This window comes from Ochotona curzoniae, unplaced genomic scaffold (assembly GCF_017591425.1).
Source record: "Ochotona curzoniae isolate NIBS_2020 unplaced genomic scaffold, NIBS_Ocur_1.0 scaffold_4937, whole genome shotgun sequence".
NCBI lineage: Eukaryota > Metazoa > Chordata > Mammalia > Lagomorpha > Ochotonidae > Ochotona > Ochotona curzoniae.
In genome coordinates, this window is record NW_024467126.1 from 2,203,871 (window position 1) to 2,218,163 (window position 14,293).

The window sequence follows — 14,293 nt, forward strand, 5'->3', positions numbered from 1 at the left end:
ACTGTATCTTTTAAAAATGTTATTGCAAAGTCAGATATACAGAGAAGAAGAGACAGAGAGGAAGATTTTCTGTCCAGTGATTCACTCCCCGAGTGACCGCAGAGGTTGGAGCTGTGCTGATCTGAAGCCAGGAGCTCTTCCAGGTCTCCGATGCGGGTGCAGGGTCCCAAGACCTTGATCTGTACTCCACTGCTTTCTCAGGCCACAAGCAGGGAGCTGGATTTCAGGAGCGGGGCTACTAGGATTAGAACCAGAGATCACATGGGATTCCGGAAGGTTCAAGGCGAGGACTTTAGCCACTAGGCTACCGTGACGGGCCCCCAGCCCTGTATCTTAAAAACAAGTTGAGTAATGGCTTAGTGGCTAAATCCACACCTTACATGTCCTGGGATCACATATGGGCGCCAGTTTGTGTCCCAGCTGGCTCCCCACCAAACCCTTGTAGAAAATAATTCTATTTTGTTTTCTTTTTCTTTCTTTCTTTTTTCTTTCTAAAATTTAGATGATGTTTACAGAGTTGATCAGTGTGGGAAGGGTCAAGGTTAGGGAAAAGTGAGTGTAATTATCGTTTCTGAATTTTCGATTTCTTCTTCCTGTCTCTGGGAGGAAGGGAGGTGGGGGAGAAGGGGAGAAGCCATACCCAGCCTCACAAATGCCCCAGGACCCAGATGTGCGGAATGGCCACCTGATATCAATGTAGGCATGACCCAAAGGTCGTGCTTGAGCGGTTTCGATAGTTTTGAAATGTTGATCTCACTGATCTAAGGAAGAGGGGACCCTTCCAATGTTCACTGGCTGACACAGTTGGCCTTAGAGTCTCCATTCGCCCAGATATTTGCTGTCATTGTTTGGCTGGGATAGTTGTCCAGCTTGTTCTGCCCTCCTTCCTCTGGCATGGTACAGATGTCCCCTGCAGGCCTCAGTGCGCTGCCATGTCCTCTGTGTGGATATGGGCCAGCTGTCCACTACGTTTCCACTGAGGAGGACCAGTTCTCACAGGTTGGCGCAAGGACCCAGGCCAGGAGACCCAGGCCCTGCTGGGTCCCCTGCCCCAGGGTTTATGCACCCAGCGCCCTCTGCGCAGGAGGGCCAACTACAATTCTTTAACAGTTCTGGATTCTAGAGAGACAGCAAAAGAGAGCGGGATCTTCCATCCATTGGTTCACCCCTCAGCTGGCTGCCATAGTCAAAGCCAGAAGCACATGGGTGCCACTCTTCCAAAATGCCAGGGTAAGTGGACCAGATTGCCTTAGAGGTCACAGAACAGCCAGTGGAAACCCAGCCCTGGACCAATCAGCTGTGTTGCAGATGGAGTGTGAGGTGAAGGACCCAGAGGCGGAGCTGGGGAGGACTCAGCAGTGACCAGCACTGCAGGGAGGCTGGTAGGCAGCTCACAAATCCCAAATGCTCTGCTCTCCTGAGCAGGCCCAACCAGTGCCAACCACACCTCCTCCTTGAGCGGTGGGCAGCTTCCCAGGGCTCCACCCAGGGCCACCCTGCAGCATTGGCTGGTTTTGAGGGCAGGGCTGGGGACCCCACATCAAGAGAGGGCACAGGCAGGCACAGCCCATCTGCCCTGACATGTGAAAACAACCAGCTGCAGGGGCTGGGACCCCCAGCATAGGTCGTCTGGCTCCCACTTTCTTCTGGGACTGGGGAATCAGTCCAGGCCCAAGGTCCCCCCTGCTTTTGAGAAGGGTTTGCGTGTGCCCATTCACACACCCCAAGGGTCAAGCAGCCTCTATATAGCGGTCCCCAGCCACTTCCTGTCCCAGGGACCTTGGGCAGCAGGAAGGGCCTTCATAAGACACAGATCTGAACAGGTCACTCCAGCTGAGTGTCGACATTCAGCCCCTTTGATCTTACACTAAGGCCCCTCATCATCTGTCTCCAGCTGTCACACCCATCTCGTCCTCTCCCTACCTGCTCCCCCATTCCCAAGTCTCTGCTGTCTGTCCCATGCCCATACCGTCCATATCCCCACCTGGGGTGCCCCAACTACACTGCAGCCCAGACAACTCCTGACACAGTGACCTCGGCCCAGGGGTTGTAGCATCCCACCGGGGGCTGCCTGCTGCCAGCTTCCTGCTAAGGCACGGCCTGGGAGGCAGTGACGATGGTCCCCATCCCTGTCATGCACGTGGGAGACCTGCATGGAGTCCCCAAGTCTCAGGTCTGCTGCATCTGTTTAGGGAGGAAACCAGCAGGTGCAAGAGCTGTCTGTCTCTCTGTGGAAGAAAGGGGAAAGTCATGTTGCTTTTTTTCCCCTCTCTCTTTTTAAAGACTTTATTTATTAGAAAGGCAGAGACAGAGATCTGCCATTCTGGTTTATTCTCCAAAAAGCCACAGACAGACAGGGCTGGGCCAGTCAGGAGCCAGGAGCTTCTGCTTCTCCCCAGTGACGGGAGGGGAGGGCAATCCATCTTCCCAGCAGGTGCTCTGCCCTGCCCAGCAGTGGGTGCCACGCAGCTCCCCCAGCTCCTACCAATCCCTGCCCCTCTTCGGGCCTGAGCCATCCCATCTGTCAAGTGGTTGCAACCATTCCCACCACGGAGGCTGACATCACTTCGGCAAAAATAAGTCAGGAAACTCATTGTACAAATGAACGGAACTGTTAACAGACCCAGGAAGGAGGGTAAACAGAGCAGAGAGGTGGGGCTGGTGTGTGGGGCCTGTGCCCTGCGGCCCCCGAGGCAGACAGTGGGCAGGTGGCACAGCACCCGTTGGAGAAGGGAGCCGGAGGCGTCCCAGTCCTTCCCTGGGGACCAACCTCCTGCACGTCCAGGGGCTGGAGGAAGGCCCCCCGTAGAACACAGATGTGGCCGACACTGGCCGACTGCAAGGTGAGGTACACACGGGCAGGCCGACTGCTGCTCCCCGGAGCCAGGCCCGCCAGGCTCGGGCTGTGGGCAGTGCCAGCACCGGCAACGTGCAGGCGGAGGTGCTGAGCCAGGTCCTGCAAGCACCCTCAGACCCTTGGACCTGTTCATCTCCCTCTCCCCTTGAGTGTCCCGGCGTCTTTTGCCCTAGTGACTTAAGCAGCCCCTGGCCTGGGCTGGCCCCTCCTCTGACTCCGAGGAGTCCTGATGGTGGACGGTGCCCAGACCGTGCCCTCTTTCCCCTGCTCATCGCCCTTTGGAAGGGTCCTGGTTGCTGGGTGACCCACGGCAGATCCATCCTCACAGCACCCCCGAGTGGTTGCCCGTGGGAATGCCTGGCTTGTCGTTCCCCACGGGGGCGGGGCTGGGTCTCTTGGCTCTTGGTGGAGTGGGTTACTCAGAGCAGGGCCTTGAAGAGGAAGGAGAGAGAAGCCCCACAGGAAAGTCCCAGCGCCAGGAAGAAGGTCATGAGGGCGCCGGCCACCTCCCTCTCGTGTGGCAGCACCTGCCTGGAACACAGCAGAATGTAGAATGCTCAGAAGCTGCCGGGCTCAGCCTAGACTGCTCCAAGGAGCCAGAGCCCTAAGCTGTGGTCCCGGCGCCCACCCAAGCCTGTGTTTCTGCCACCAGCCCCTTCTCCCTGGGCTGCACCTTCCTGTCTGGTCACTGCCCCTGGACTCCCAGCTCCCTTGCCCTTAGAGAAAAATACACTGCTTTTAATTAAAATTCCAGCTCCCTTTATCCCAAAGGGTTGGAGCTTGCTGGGCCCTGGAGGGTGGCAATCCAACCCACATATCTACAGATGGGAAACTGAGGGTAGAAGAGGCATCCCCCAGAACAGGTGCCTGAGCTACTCTACCAGGCAGGTTCCACCTGCTCGCCTGCCCCAGCAGGGAAGGCCTGGGGACCACTGCGCCCCAACCACGAGCTTCCTTCACCAGGGCTCACCACCTCCCCGCCCAGGTGCCCACCCTGCATGCCCCCTGACCTGGGCGCCAGGCACATGGTGAGGGACACCAGGTAGCCGTTGGAAACGGCGAAGAGCAGCATGAAGGTGATGAAGTAGGCATCCTGTGGGAAGAGGACGGGCAGCCGCGAGCGCTGGGGCACGTGGCACAGCATGAAGAGTGGCACAAACAGGAAGCGCAGGCAGACCAGCAGGGGCAGCAGCCGGCTGTCCTCCACCGGCTGTAGCAGAGATGGGGGTGAGCACACTCCCCATGGCCAGCCCTCCGCCCTGGACGCCCACTCACCCTCAGGGGGCCTGGAGAGAACTGGGGGCTGAACTAAGGCCACCCCTTCGGTAGCTGCTCACTCTCCATGGCTCAGACCCAACAGGACTCTGAAGGCCCCTCTGGTTTTCAAACTTGGTTCCTCAGAGCGCCCCACCCTGGGGTTCCACAGACCCTTCCGGGGTTGGGGACAGAGTGGGTTGGGAAGCTGGATGTCAGGGTCCTCCTCTTGGGTCTCCCCATTGTCTCCTTGCCACCCCCGGGCCCAGCTGCTCTTTCTGATTGGCTGGCTCACAGCTGCGCTCACCCAGAGAAAGTAGGAGGTCAGGCTGCGTCCCAGCCAGTCCATGACGTTGAAGAGAAGGAAGCAGCAGATGGGGTTGAAGAACTGACCTGGCAGCAAGAGGGGCTGGCGGCTCACCCTGGGCCCAGCACCCCTTCCCTCCGTGCCCTCCACCCCACCCCGCCTGGCCTCTCTGGGTGCCCCACACTCACTCCACTTCCCAGGGCTGGTGGAGCTGGTCACCATGGCTGTGATGGCGGGGAAGACTGACAGGGTGACTGTGAAGACCAACACAAGGCACAGCGCCGTCAGCCAGATCTGGGAGCCGGAGGCAGGGGTGTGAGCGGGCAGAGAGGGCAGCCTGCCCTGCCCCTCGCCAGCCCATACCCCACAGGGAGGGCACCCTACTCTGCCCCTCACCAGCCACCTCCACCCAAGGGTCCCCAGCCCGCCTACCATACCCTCAGGTGGGTGGTGTGAGTGAGCTGGGGACAAAGGGAAGACGAGTTCGGGTCCCAGCCAAACCTTTCGGAAGACAGTGAAGACTGAGGGCTTCTCGGGCTGCTGGGCCTCCACGGGCACCTGCTCTGGCTCCTTTTCGGGGTCCAGGTCCAGCGTCAGGGTTGCCTTCTTGGGGCTGCTGGGAATCCCATTCTTGTCATCTGCAGCCCAGGGTGGGAGGAGTCATGTCTGTGACGGAGGGTCCTGCCCAGCCCAGGGCACAGGGGGTGGAGAACGGTGGCAAGCCCATGCACATGGCTCTTCTGTGTTCAGCGCACAATGTCTCATGTAGAAGATGGGAGTGAAAATCCCCACAACCTACTGGCTGTGGCCACTGTCACCTTCCACACTGCTGCACCGACCACCGTGTGTGTAAGCCAAGCCCACGCTGCCAGTCCTACAATGCACACAGTTACACCAGGGCCTAAGCCACCAACCTTGGTGGTCCCACGTGAATGTCATGCTAGGGCAGTGGGCTTCCTTGCCGAGCAACTGTACTTGATACTAAAAGACGAGGCTGTTGATGTGTAGAGGGTCTATTCTACACTTTTGATCATTATTTTAGAGTGTATTCCTTCACCTTTTAAAAAATATATTTATTTTTATTGGAAAGTCAGATTTACAGACAGATGGAGAAGCAGAGAGGAAGATCTTCCATTCACTGGTTCACTCCCCAAGTGGTCTCAATGGCCAGTGCTATGCCGATCCGAAGCCAGGAGCCAGCAACTTCCTCTAGGTCTCCCACGCAGGTGCAGGGTCCCAAGGCTCTGGGCCATCCTCGACTGGTTTCCCAGGCCACAAGCAGAGAGCTGGATGCGAAGTGGAGCAGCTGGGATACGAACCAGCACCCATATGGGATCCCAGGACATGCAAGGCAAGAACTTTAGCTACTAGGCTATTGGGCCAGGCCTGCTGTTCCACCTCCTACCCAGCTTGCTGTTAGTGCGTTGGGAAAGCAGCAGGAGACACCCCAAATGCTTGAGCCCTGGCCACCCACGTGGCAGAACTGCATGGATTCCCAGGCTCCCGGCTTGGGGTCTTGCCCAGCTGTGGCTGTTATGGTCATTTGGAGAGTGACCCGGCAGAATGAAGACCCATCTTCCTCTGTTTAACTCTGGCTTTCAAATAAATGAAATCCTAACACATATGTACACACATATAAGTTGACTTTTAAGTGACGCCTGGTTTACTGCGTCTCATGGTGAGGTCAGGAGGCCATGTAGGGCGATGGCCAGGTCACACTATGACGCACACATGCACCACATGTACAGGACACATCCTTGTCCTTCCCTGACACCTGACTCCAGGTGTGCCTGGTCAAAGCAGCTCCTCCCACACGAACGGAGAGCCGGGGTGGTAGGGGAGGGGCCTGTGACAGCTGGGGCTGGGCTGGAGCCTGAAGCTCAATGGGGCCTTCCACACGACGGAGCACCTGCCCTTTCCCCCCCGCCAGGGTGTGCGTTAGGGACAGTAAGCTGGCACTGCAGGGTGGGATACAGGCATCGGAAGCAAGCTCTTGGCCGCTGCACCAAACACCAGCCATTCTGCAGACTCTCGTGGCTTGCACGAGGCTACTCTGGCTGGCAAAGGAGGGATGAGCTTCCCAGGAAAGTGGCTGTGACTTCGTCTGGGTCCCCCACTCCCACTTTGGCCTTGCCTCCTCGGCAGGGTCTGGGACTCACCAGCCTGTAGGAGCTCAGCTCTGGTCTCCAGCTCTTGGGTTGGGGCCTGCGAGGGCTTCTTGGCCAGGTAGTAGTGGGCAAACTCCTGCAGAGAGAGCGGGAGTTGTCGGCCCTGGGCCTAAGCAGGGGTCCAGAGACCTCCCCACCCCGGCTTGGAGGCCGAGTGCCCCTGCTAGCCGATTCCTGCAGCGCGAACTCCTCGTAGTGCCATGGGCTCTTTGTGCTGCGCCCAGAGCCCCGCAGCATGCTCACCAGGTGGGACAAGCTCAGGTAACACACGATGGACAGGAGGATGCCCACACAGGGTGTGATGAAGTACCCCAGGGCGGAGGTCTGGGCGTCCACACCACCTGTGTGTGGCAGAACCGTGATGACTATGAGCTGTGTGGTGGGGATGGGGGTGGTGGCAACAGCGGGTACCTCCAGCTGCTGCTCAAGACCAGCTGGCTGGCCACGCCCCCTCTTTCCATGCCATGCCTCTCACCCCCACCCATCTGTCCTTCCTCTTGCTGTCCCTCCTCCCACCTGGTGTCATTTTTCTTTGGCACCTGCTAAGGGCCAGAAGTCACTTCCCCGGGGATCATAACACTGAGGCTAAATGTCTCAATGTCCTCCTCTCGGGAACAGGGAATACCCACCTGTCCGAAGCCCCCTCCCTCAACCTCCACTGCTGACCCCAGAGTCTGTACCAGGCAGCAAGTGGCCCAGGCCTTGCTCTCACTCACCGCCCAGCCTAGCCTCTGTCCACTCACCACCCACACCCGCCCTTTCTCTGTTACCTTTGCCCGGAACTCAGACGACTCCTTCCTGAACGCCCCCTCTCAGCTCTCCCAAACCCCAGAGACAACCCTACACTACTCACTGGCCATGGACAGCACCATGGCGAGGGCAGCAAAGATGCCTGCCAGGCCCTGGCCGCTGAGGAAGAGGGTGCTGTAGGTGGAAGGCATGGTCCCCAGCTGCCCGAAGAGACTGCCCTGCAGGATGGCACAGAAGGCTGCAGAGGGAAAGAGATGGGGGCCACTGTAGCTCTGAGGGGCTCCCCGGAGGAGGTGCTGCTGGCAGGGTGTGCTTGGGATTCCAGGATAGGGCCCAGCTTTCCCAGGGACCAACCTCTCCCCCTGCACCTGCCACCAGATCACTCCCAGGTATACGCCCAAGAGTCTGGACTCGGGCCGCCTTTTCTCCTGCTCTGGCTATCAGGGGTATGGGTAACACTGAAGCTGCTTTCCTTCTTGGACACAAGTGCCACAGGGGCTAGCTGGGGAGGAGCAGTGGACAGAGTGCTCACAGTTGATGAACCAGACGGAGGCCATGGTGATGGAGAAGAAAGGCTCGGGGCTCACGTCCACCTTGACCAACGCTGCCGTCAGTGCAAAAAGTAGTAGTATGGCCAGCAGGCTGCCCAGAATCCGCACGGCCTCGGGGATGCTGCATGGCAGGGCGGGGCATCAGCTGGCAGCAGGTGCAGCGGGGAGGGGCAGAGGGAGTGAGGACAGGGCAAGGGAGGGCTTCCTGGCCCACGGGGCGGGCCTTACCACTGGTACAGGAAGGAGTTGAGGAGCGTGAAAAGCAGCAGGGGCAGCTGTGACAGCAGGGTCACCCAGTTGTTGAAGTTGAAGACGTCAGTGGGGGGGCTTGTGCTATTGGTGCCGAGGGTCCTGGCTGTGCCGTTGACCCCCGCCAGCCGCCCCTGGAAGTACTGCAGGGGGAGGGAGGCCAAGAGGGGTCAGGAAGCCCCCAGCGTGGCCCTTGTGCAGGCTTGGACCTGTCTCCCCTGCCCAGCCCACTGCCGCCCTTAAGGGGTTTGCTGAGAGCCACCAGCCCTGGCCCCAGTGCTGACCAACCAACCACATTCTCTCTGGAACCCAAACCTGGCAGCTGCTGTACAGAGCTTCACTGCCTGGCTGCTTGTAGGGTCTAGCCTCAAAGTTTCGGGGTTCAGAATCAGACTCCACCTCCCCTTGGCACCTCATTTCCTCCTCAAGTTCCAGGCATGCTGGGCTAAGGGACTGTAAAGACCAGGCTGGCCCTTGCCTGCTCCAGTAGCTTAGCACAGCTCTCGTTTCCTCTGGAATGCCCTCTCTCTCCTCCCTTCCAGCCACTCCAGACCTCCTCCACCCCCACCACACACACACACACACAACTCCCCAGCCTGAAGCAGGAATGTGGTTTGTCCCTTTGCAGACCAGCAGTGCAGTCCTTCCTTCCAAGCTGGGAGATGCACACGTATCACCTTACGTTATTAATAACCCTGGGCCCCTTCTTGGCTTAGGACCGGGGCTAGTGCATGCTGGGATCTCCCAGCCCAGCAGCACCAGCAGGCATCCCAAACGTGACTTTACAGAATCGGTAGGAACAACCCAACCCCACCCCAAAGGGGACACTCTGGGTACAGACCCCTCCTCAGTGCTGCCTCCCAGTCCCCAGGGGCAGGTGCGCAGCGGTAGTTTATGGAATGAATGAATGAACTTGGTTCGCACTGCTACACCGGCTCAGATGAGCCACTTTCGCAGGGAGTGGCCCAGAAAGGGCCACTCGCAGAGAAAGTGAGCGAGGAGCTCACAGCCGCGGATCCTTGGAGCTGGCGGCGGCCTTGGCTCCTGACAACCTGGGCTTTCAGCAAACTTTGGCTTTCCCGGACGTGAGAGAAGCCCCCTCGGTCTGAGGCTCCGCCTCAGCAAACAGGTGCGCAAAACGACCCCTCAGTCCCAGGCATGGCAGGGGTGACTGCGGGTCTCACCGGGATGGCGGTGATGAAGAAGTTCCATGGAAGAAGGGTGCCCAGTCCCAGGATAAAGAAGCTGATGCCGACCAGGTGGTAGCTGTGGGCACGGCGAGAAGGTCAGCCCGAGGACGCGCGCCCTGCGAGCGGACCGCAGCACCCCAGGCCCCGGCTCGCGCGGCCCGGGGAGTCGGCTGCTGGGAATTGTAGTTCTTGGAGCCGGGCAACAGCCGGCTGGGCTCGCCGCCCCCTCTCGGGGGCAGGGACCCGGAACGCAGCCCGCCAGATCCCCAGCTCACCTGTCCCGTGGGGCGGCTCCTCGCGCCATGGCGGCGAAACGCGCGGGGTCTGGAGAGGGCTGGGGAAGCGGCTCTTGCACCTGCGCCGGCCCGCGGGCCGAGACCGGGCGGGGGAAGGGAGGCAGGCACCGGGAGCCAGCCCGGCCGGATGCGGCGGGTCTCGCGGTTCGCACGCTCCGCCCCGGGGCGGAGACCGAGGGTCGTACACCACTCCTCGCTCCCACCCGCACCGCACAACCCCGCGGTTGCTGCGGTCTCCTGGTTCCCACTCGGGCCCTGCGCCCTGGTCCGCTATAGCAGGTGGGGCCCGAGCCGGGCGGGCGCTGGGAGCCCTGGGAAGGCGCCTGCGCCCGCCCGGGAGTAACGGGAGGAGCAGGTGCAGCCGCTGCCGCCCGCGTGCTTCCTGGAGGGCCGCGCCTCGTTGGATCCCTGGCAACCGAAGGAAAGGGCCAAGGTGGTTAGAATCCCGAGGCTGGTTCGGTAGATGGAATTGCAGCCCTGTGCTCCAGTAGGGAAAGAAGGGCAGGGGGCATCCAGTGGAGGCTGCAGAGAGAAAAACCACCCTGGGGGTGAGCCCAGTGGCTGTGTGTGCCTTTCTGCAATCCCACGTGACAGCATGTCGAATTTATTAAGATCTGAAAGGCATTAGAAAGCTTGGAATTCGCTTCGACTGATTCTCCTAAGTATGGCTTCTTGGGGATCCAGGGTGAACGTCACAACTTCACCAGTCAAGGAAATGAATGTTAACATGTTTTTATTTATCTGAAAGGCGGAGTTACAGACAGGAGAGGGCGAATCTTCCGTACACTGGTTCACTCCTCAGAGGGCAGGGGAACCAGCGTGGGGAGGCAGGTTGGCCACAAGTCCACCTCTAGTGACGCAGTTTAATGACCCTGTGTGTTTTGCCTCCAGCCACGGCCCTGCAGTGGGTGGCATGCAAATAGCTTTAGGGAGAACAGGGACAGCATGAAAAAAGTTACATTCTTTCCAGTTTACTTTCCAGCCTGGAAATCTATCAAGGAGGAAACTTTCAAGTGGCTGCTAAGGGGTTTCTAACACCTCTTCATCTCCCTCTGTCCTTGTGGTACCTGCTGACAGTTTCATTTAAATACACGTTCGTGGTTTATGGCACTGGGCTCTTAGGCTTCTCAGGTACGGGGAGGGGGCGGCCGTAACAGCTCCTCAGCTTGCGTGCTTGGGGTGACCTGTGTTGATCTGCCCAGACAAGGTCAGGCTGACCCAGCGTTGCAAACATCCCTGAATGGGAGTGTCTGACTTACACAGGGTGCTGGGGTCATATCTGCTCTACTCAACAGTCCACAAAGAAACCTTGCCAGAGGTGACCCCAGGCCTGATTCCTGGAGTGCCGACCAGTTCTGCTCATTCTGTCACCCACATCATCCTACACACACCAACAGTTGACCGGTCAGTTCTGTCTCTGGCCCCATCTCATGTACAAACCAAGGCATGCTGCGGCCCAGACCAACCCTACCCGCTACACATTCAGCCCTCGCATACACCAGTAGGAACTGCAGCCTAGTCAGAGCAAGGCTCTGTAATCCCCACAGACCCACCCTCAACCTCATGCATATGCTGGTATGTGCGACAGACTAGCCAAGTAGGTCCCACATCCCATTCGGTCTTACACACAACAGTGGGTGCTGCAGCCTAGCTCAGCCCAACCAACCTTGCTATCTAAGCCCACACTCACGCCAGCAGGTGCCACTGCCTCTCCAACCAGACCTATTACCAGAAACGCTTGGTGAGTTCTTTCCTCAGCTTAATACAGAAATGAAAATCTGGTTGCAGATGAAGAAGTTTTATTTGGGAAGTGACCGGGTGAGCGGGGAAAGAAGAAGGAAGAACACCTCCTGAGAAAGGACCAGGACGTGGGGCGCCTCTCAGAAGGAGAGAGAGACAGACACCAAAGCTTTGAGGAAGGGTCTTGGGATTTTAAGCCTTCCCTGACCCCTCCTCGTTGGGCAGGAACCTTCAAGTAAAAGGTTCCCCATTGGTGGTCTCTTAGCCAGTTTAGAAATGACTGGGCAATTCCTGTGGCAAATCTTGGCCACTTGAAGGTGTGACCAAAATTGCACTGGGCTTGATCGATCTCAAAGCCTACCAGGCTCTGGCTCCCATGCTCACCGGTGGAAGCTGCAGCCCGTCAGAGGTGTGCCCACAGGTTCCTTACTGGGCCCAATCCCAGCCCCGGGTCTTGCACTCTCCAGATGGTTCTGAGGTCTAGCCTAACAAGACTTTCCCCCAGTCCCAGCACTTGTCAGCTGATGCTGCAGCAAAGCCCAACCAGCCTGTATTTACTCTGGCTCATGCATATACCAATGGATTTGGCCACCCAGCCTTTCTCTCTTGCTAACCCAGCTCAAATGCAGACCAATGGGTATGTAGCCTGCCCAGCCTGGTCATCCCCAAGTCCCAGCTCTCATGCTCACCAATGGGAACACTGATCCAGCAGGGGAGCCCCTACAGCCCTCTTACAGGGCTCACCCTCCCTCCGGGTCTTACATGTATTGGTGGGTGCCAGTCTGGCATGGCCAGCCTCACCTCGGCATTTGCCGGTGGGTACGTGACCTGGCCTGGCCCACCAGTACAGTTCCAACTCTTGCTAGTGGGTGCTACAGCCTAGTCCAACCCAGGCAGACCCTAGACCTGGCCCTAATATGAACTGGTTGGCCTTGTGGCCCAACCCGGCTGTCTTGCATCTCATCCTGGTTCTTAAATTTGTCAGTTGGTGTTATGAACTGACCAGCCCAGCCAGTGGGTACTGTAAGCTGACCTGGTCTGGGCTGCTCCCAGCCTCGGTTTTTGTGCTCACCTGCAGGGATGGGGTCCCAACAAAGGACTTCTCCAAGCTCCTCCATCAGGTCACCTCCCAGTGGCAGATCTCTTGCCCACTCCTGTCCTGGCATGTCGCGCCCACGTGTCTTACCGCCCAGCAATAAGACGCAGACGCGAGTGAAGCCTCCTGCGGTAAAATTTATTGTGCACACCAACATGAGGAGGGAAGCGCGGATCCCGGCAGGCTTCTGCTCTTATGTGCTGTCTGGCCCCGCCTCTGCCGATGATAGGTCGGCGTCATGATTACGCAGGGTTCTGGGCGACTGGATTCGTCAGTCCCAGTGTTTACGTGCCTGCCGCGCCGCAGCTCACTGCGCATGCGCTAGGCACGTGCGCAGTACTGTGAAAGCTACGTGACTTTCCACCAGGCACCAAGATCTAGCCTCTCTGGCCGGCGCCATTTTGGGTACGGCATGTAGCCAGTACATACAGATATGGCTGGCAACACTGGCAGGTACAGCAGCCTGGCCCAGCCAGCCCATACCCATTCTGGCTGTCACCGTTGGATGCTACAGCCTAACCCTGCCTGGCCCACCCTCAGACCTAGCCTGTCCTACATCTACCCTGGTTCTCACGAGCACCTAGCCCAGTCTGGCACACCCCAGATCCAGTCCACACCCATGCCGAGGGGTGCTGCAGCTGTGTCCAGCCTAGGTCTCACCCTGTAAGGAGTGACAAACGTCACGCTGAACATCCTTACCCTTTTGGACTCGGTGCTGTTTTAAATATCTGCCACAAAAAGGCACACTACCACATGTGCGCTAATCTCCATCTTGCTCCCCCTCTCTCCCTCTTCCCTTAGAGCTCCCCTCCTGCCATTATGGCAGGGGGCATTTCTCTCTCCCTCTCTCTGCCTCCGCTCCTGTCCCCCCACAGCTATTATTCCTGCTGGAATAAAATCTCCTGCATGGCTCGCTGCATCTGGTGGTACGGTTTGTGGTGGTAAACTGCAAAGAGCTAATGCCGAAAAGAGCTAACGGCGCCTGTTCTGGCTCTCACGCTCCCCAGTGGGACCTGCAGCCCAGCCAGGGCATACATACCCTCAGCTTCCCGACCAGGCCTGCTCCTAGCCGCATATCCTGCACACGCCACTGGTTGCCCTGACCCGGCCTGGTTGCCCATCCCCTGGCTTGGCCTTTGCCATCAGGTGTTACAGTCTGGCCTGACCCCAGTCCCAACTCTCACTGGTAGATGCTGCAGCTAGCTCTGATCAGCCTGTCCCCATCTCGGCCTGGCTTTCATGCAAACCAGTAGGTGTGATAGCCTAGTCTGGCCCGGTGTGGCCCACATCCCATTCTGGCTCAGCACTTTGCCAGTGTGCTCTGGTCTGGCCTAGCCCTGCCTAGTTCGCCACCCTATAGAATCAATCCACACACCTGCTGACAAGTGAAGCAAGCTTGCCCTGCCTGCCTGACACCCAACCCTGGGTGTTTACCCGCAGGAGTTACATGGCCACCAGGTGAATTCCCCAAGTTCTCCCACCAGGCCCACCCCAAGACCCAGATCTCACACTTGCCAGGGCGTGCTAATATAGTCTTACCTGACATAGTCCACCCCCAGTTTCGGCCTTTGCCTGTGCTGGTGCCTGCCCCACTCCCAATTCTTGCGTCTATGTAGGCTGTAGCATCCACAGCCTAGACAAGTTTGGTCTGTTCCAAACCTCAGTACCACGAGTGTCAGAGAGTTCCGTGGTTATGCCTCGTTTGGTCCACCACCACCCCCAGCTCTTGAACAAATGGATAGTGCAGGCCCTGTGGAGAGTGGAGCCGCGCCGCTTGTTGACCATTGCTTCGTGGCACAAAGGTGGTAAACAGGTTTTGGGAAGTTACTGAGGAT

The 14,293-nt window shown here is 58.5% G+C and overlaps 1 protein-coding gene across 2 annotated transcripts; it reads right to left on the minus strand.

Moving 5' to 3' along the window:
- Nucleotides 1-2,468: 2,468 nt before the first annotated feature.
- Nucleotides 2,469-9,636, minus strand: SLC29A2 (solute carrier family 29 member 2). 2 transcript variants are annotated; one of them, XM_040970869.1, is made up of 12 exons: nt 9,602-9,630; nt 9,321-9,402; nt 8,116-8,279; nt 7,869-8,008; nt 7,440-7,574; nt 6,830-6,927; nt 6,578-6,662; nt 4,920-5,056; nt 4,607-4,712; nt 4,419-4,504; nt 3,868-4,067; nt 3,187-3,388 (listed from the first exon to the last, which is right to left on the minus strand). In XM_040970869.1, exons 1-12 carry the CDS (start codon nt 9,628-9,630, stop codon nt 3,277-3,279), a joined length of 1,374 nt encoding a protein of 457 aa, XP_040826803.1. In that variant the 3' UTR covers nt 3,187-3,276. The 2 variants fall into 2 exon arrangements, with proteins under 2 accessions (XP_040826801.1, XP_040826803.1); XM_040970867.1 differs by lacking the exon at nt 4,920-5,056 and having other exon boundaries at nt 2,469-3,388; nt 9,602-9,636.
- Nucleotides 9,637-14,293: the final 4,657 nt, after the last annotated feature.

Excerpts from the sequence above, each read along its gene's own strand:
- SLC29A2 (XM_040970867.1), bottom strand. The coding sequence starts at position 9,630 with ATGGCGCGAGGAGCCGCCCCACGGGACAG. Across the intron at positions 7,575-7,868 it reads CTCCGTCTGGTTCATCAACT|CCTTCTGTGCCATCCTGCAG; the intron begins GTGAGCACTCTG and ends TTCCCTCTGCAG. Across the intron at positions 6,663-6,829 it reads ACCTGAGCTTGTCCCACCTG|GAGTTTGCCCACTACTACCT; the intron begins GTGAGCATGCTG and ends CTCTCTCTGCAG.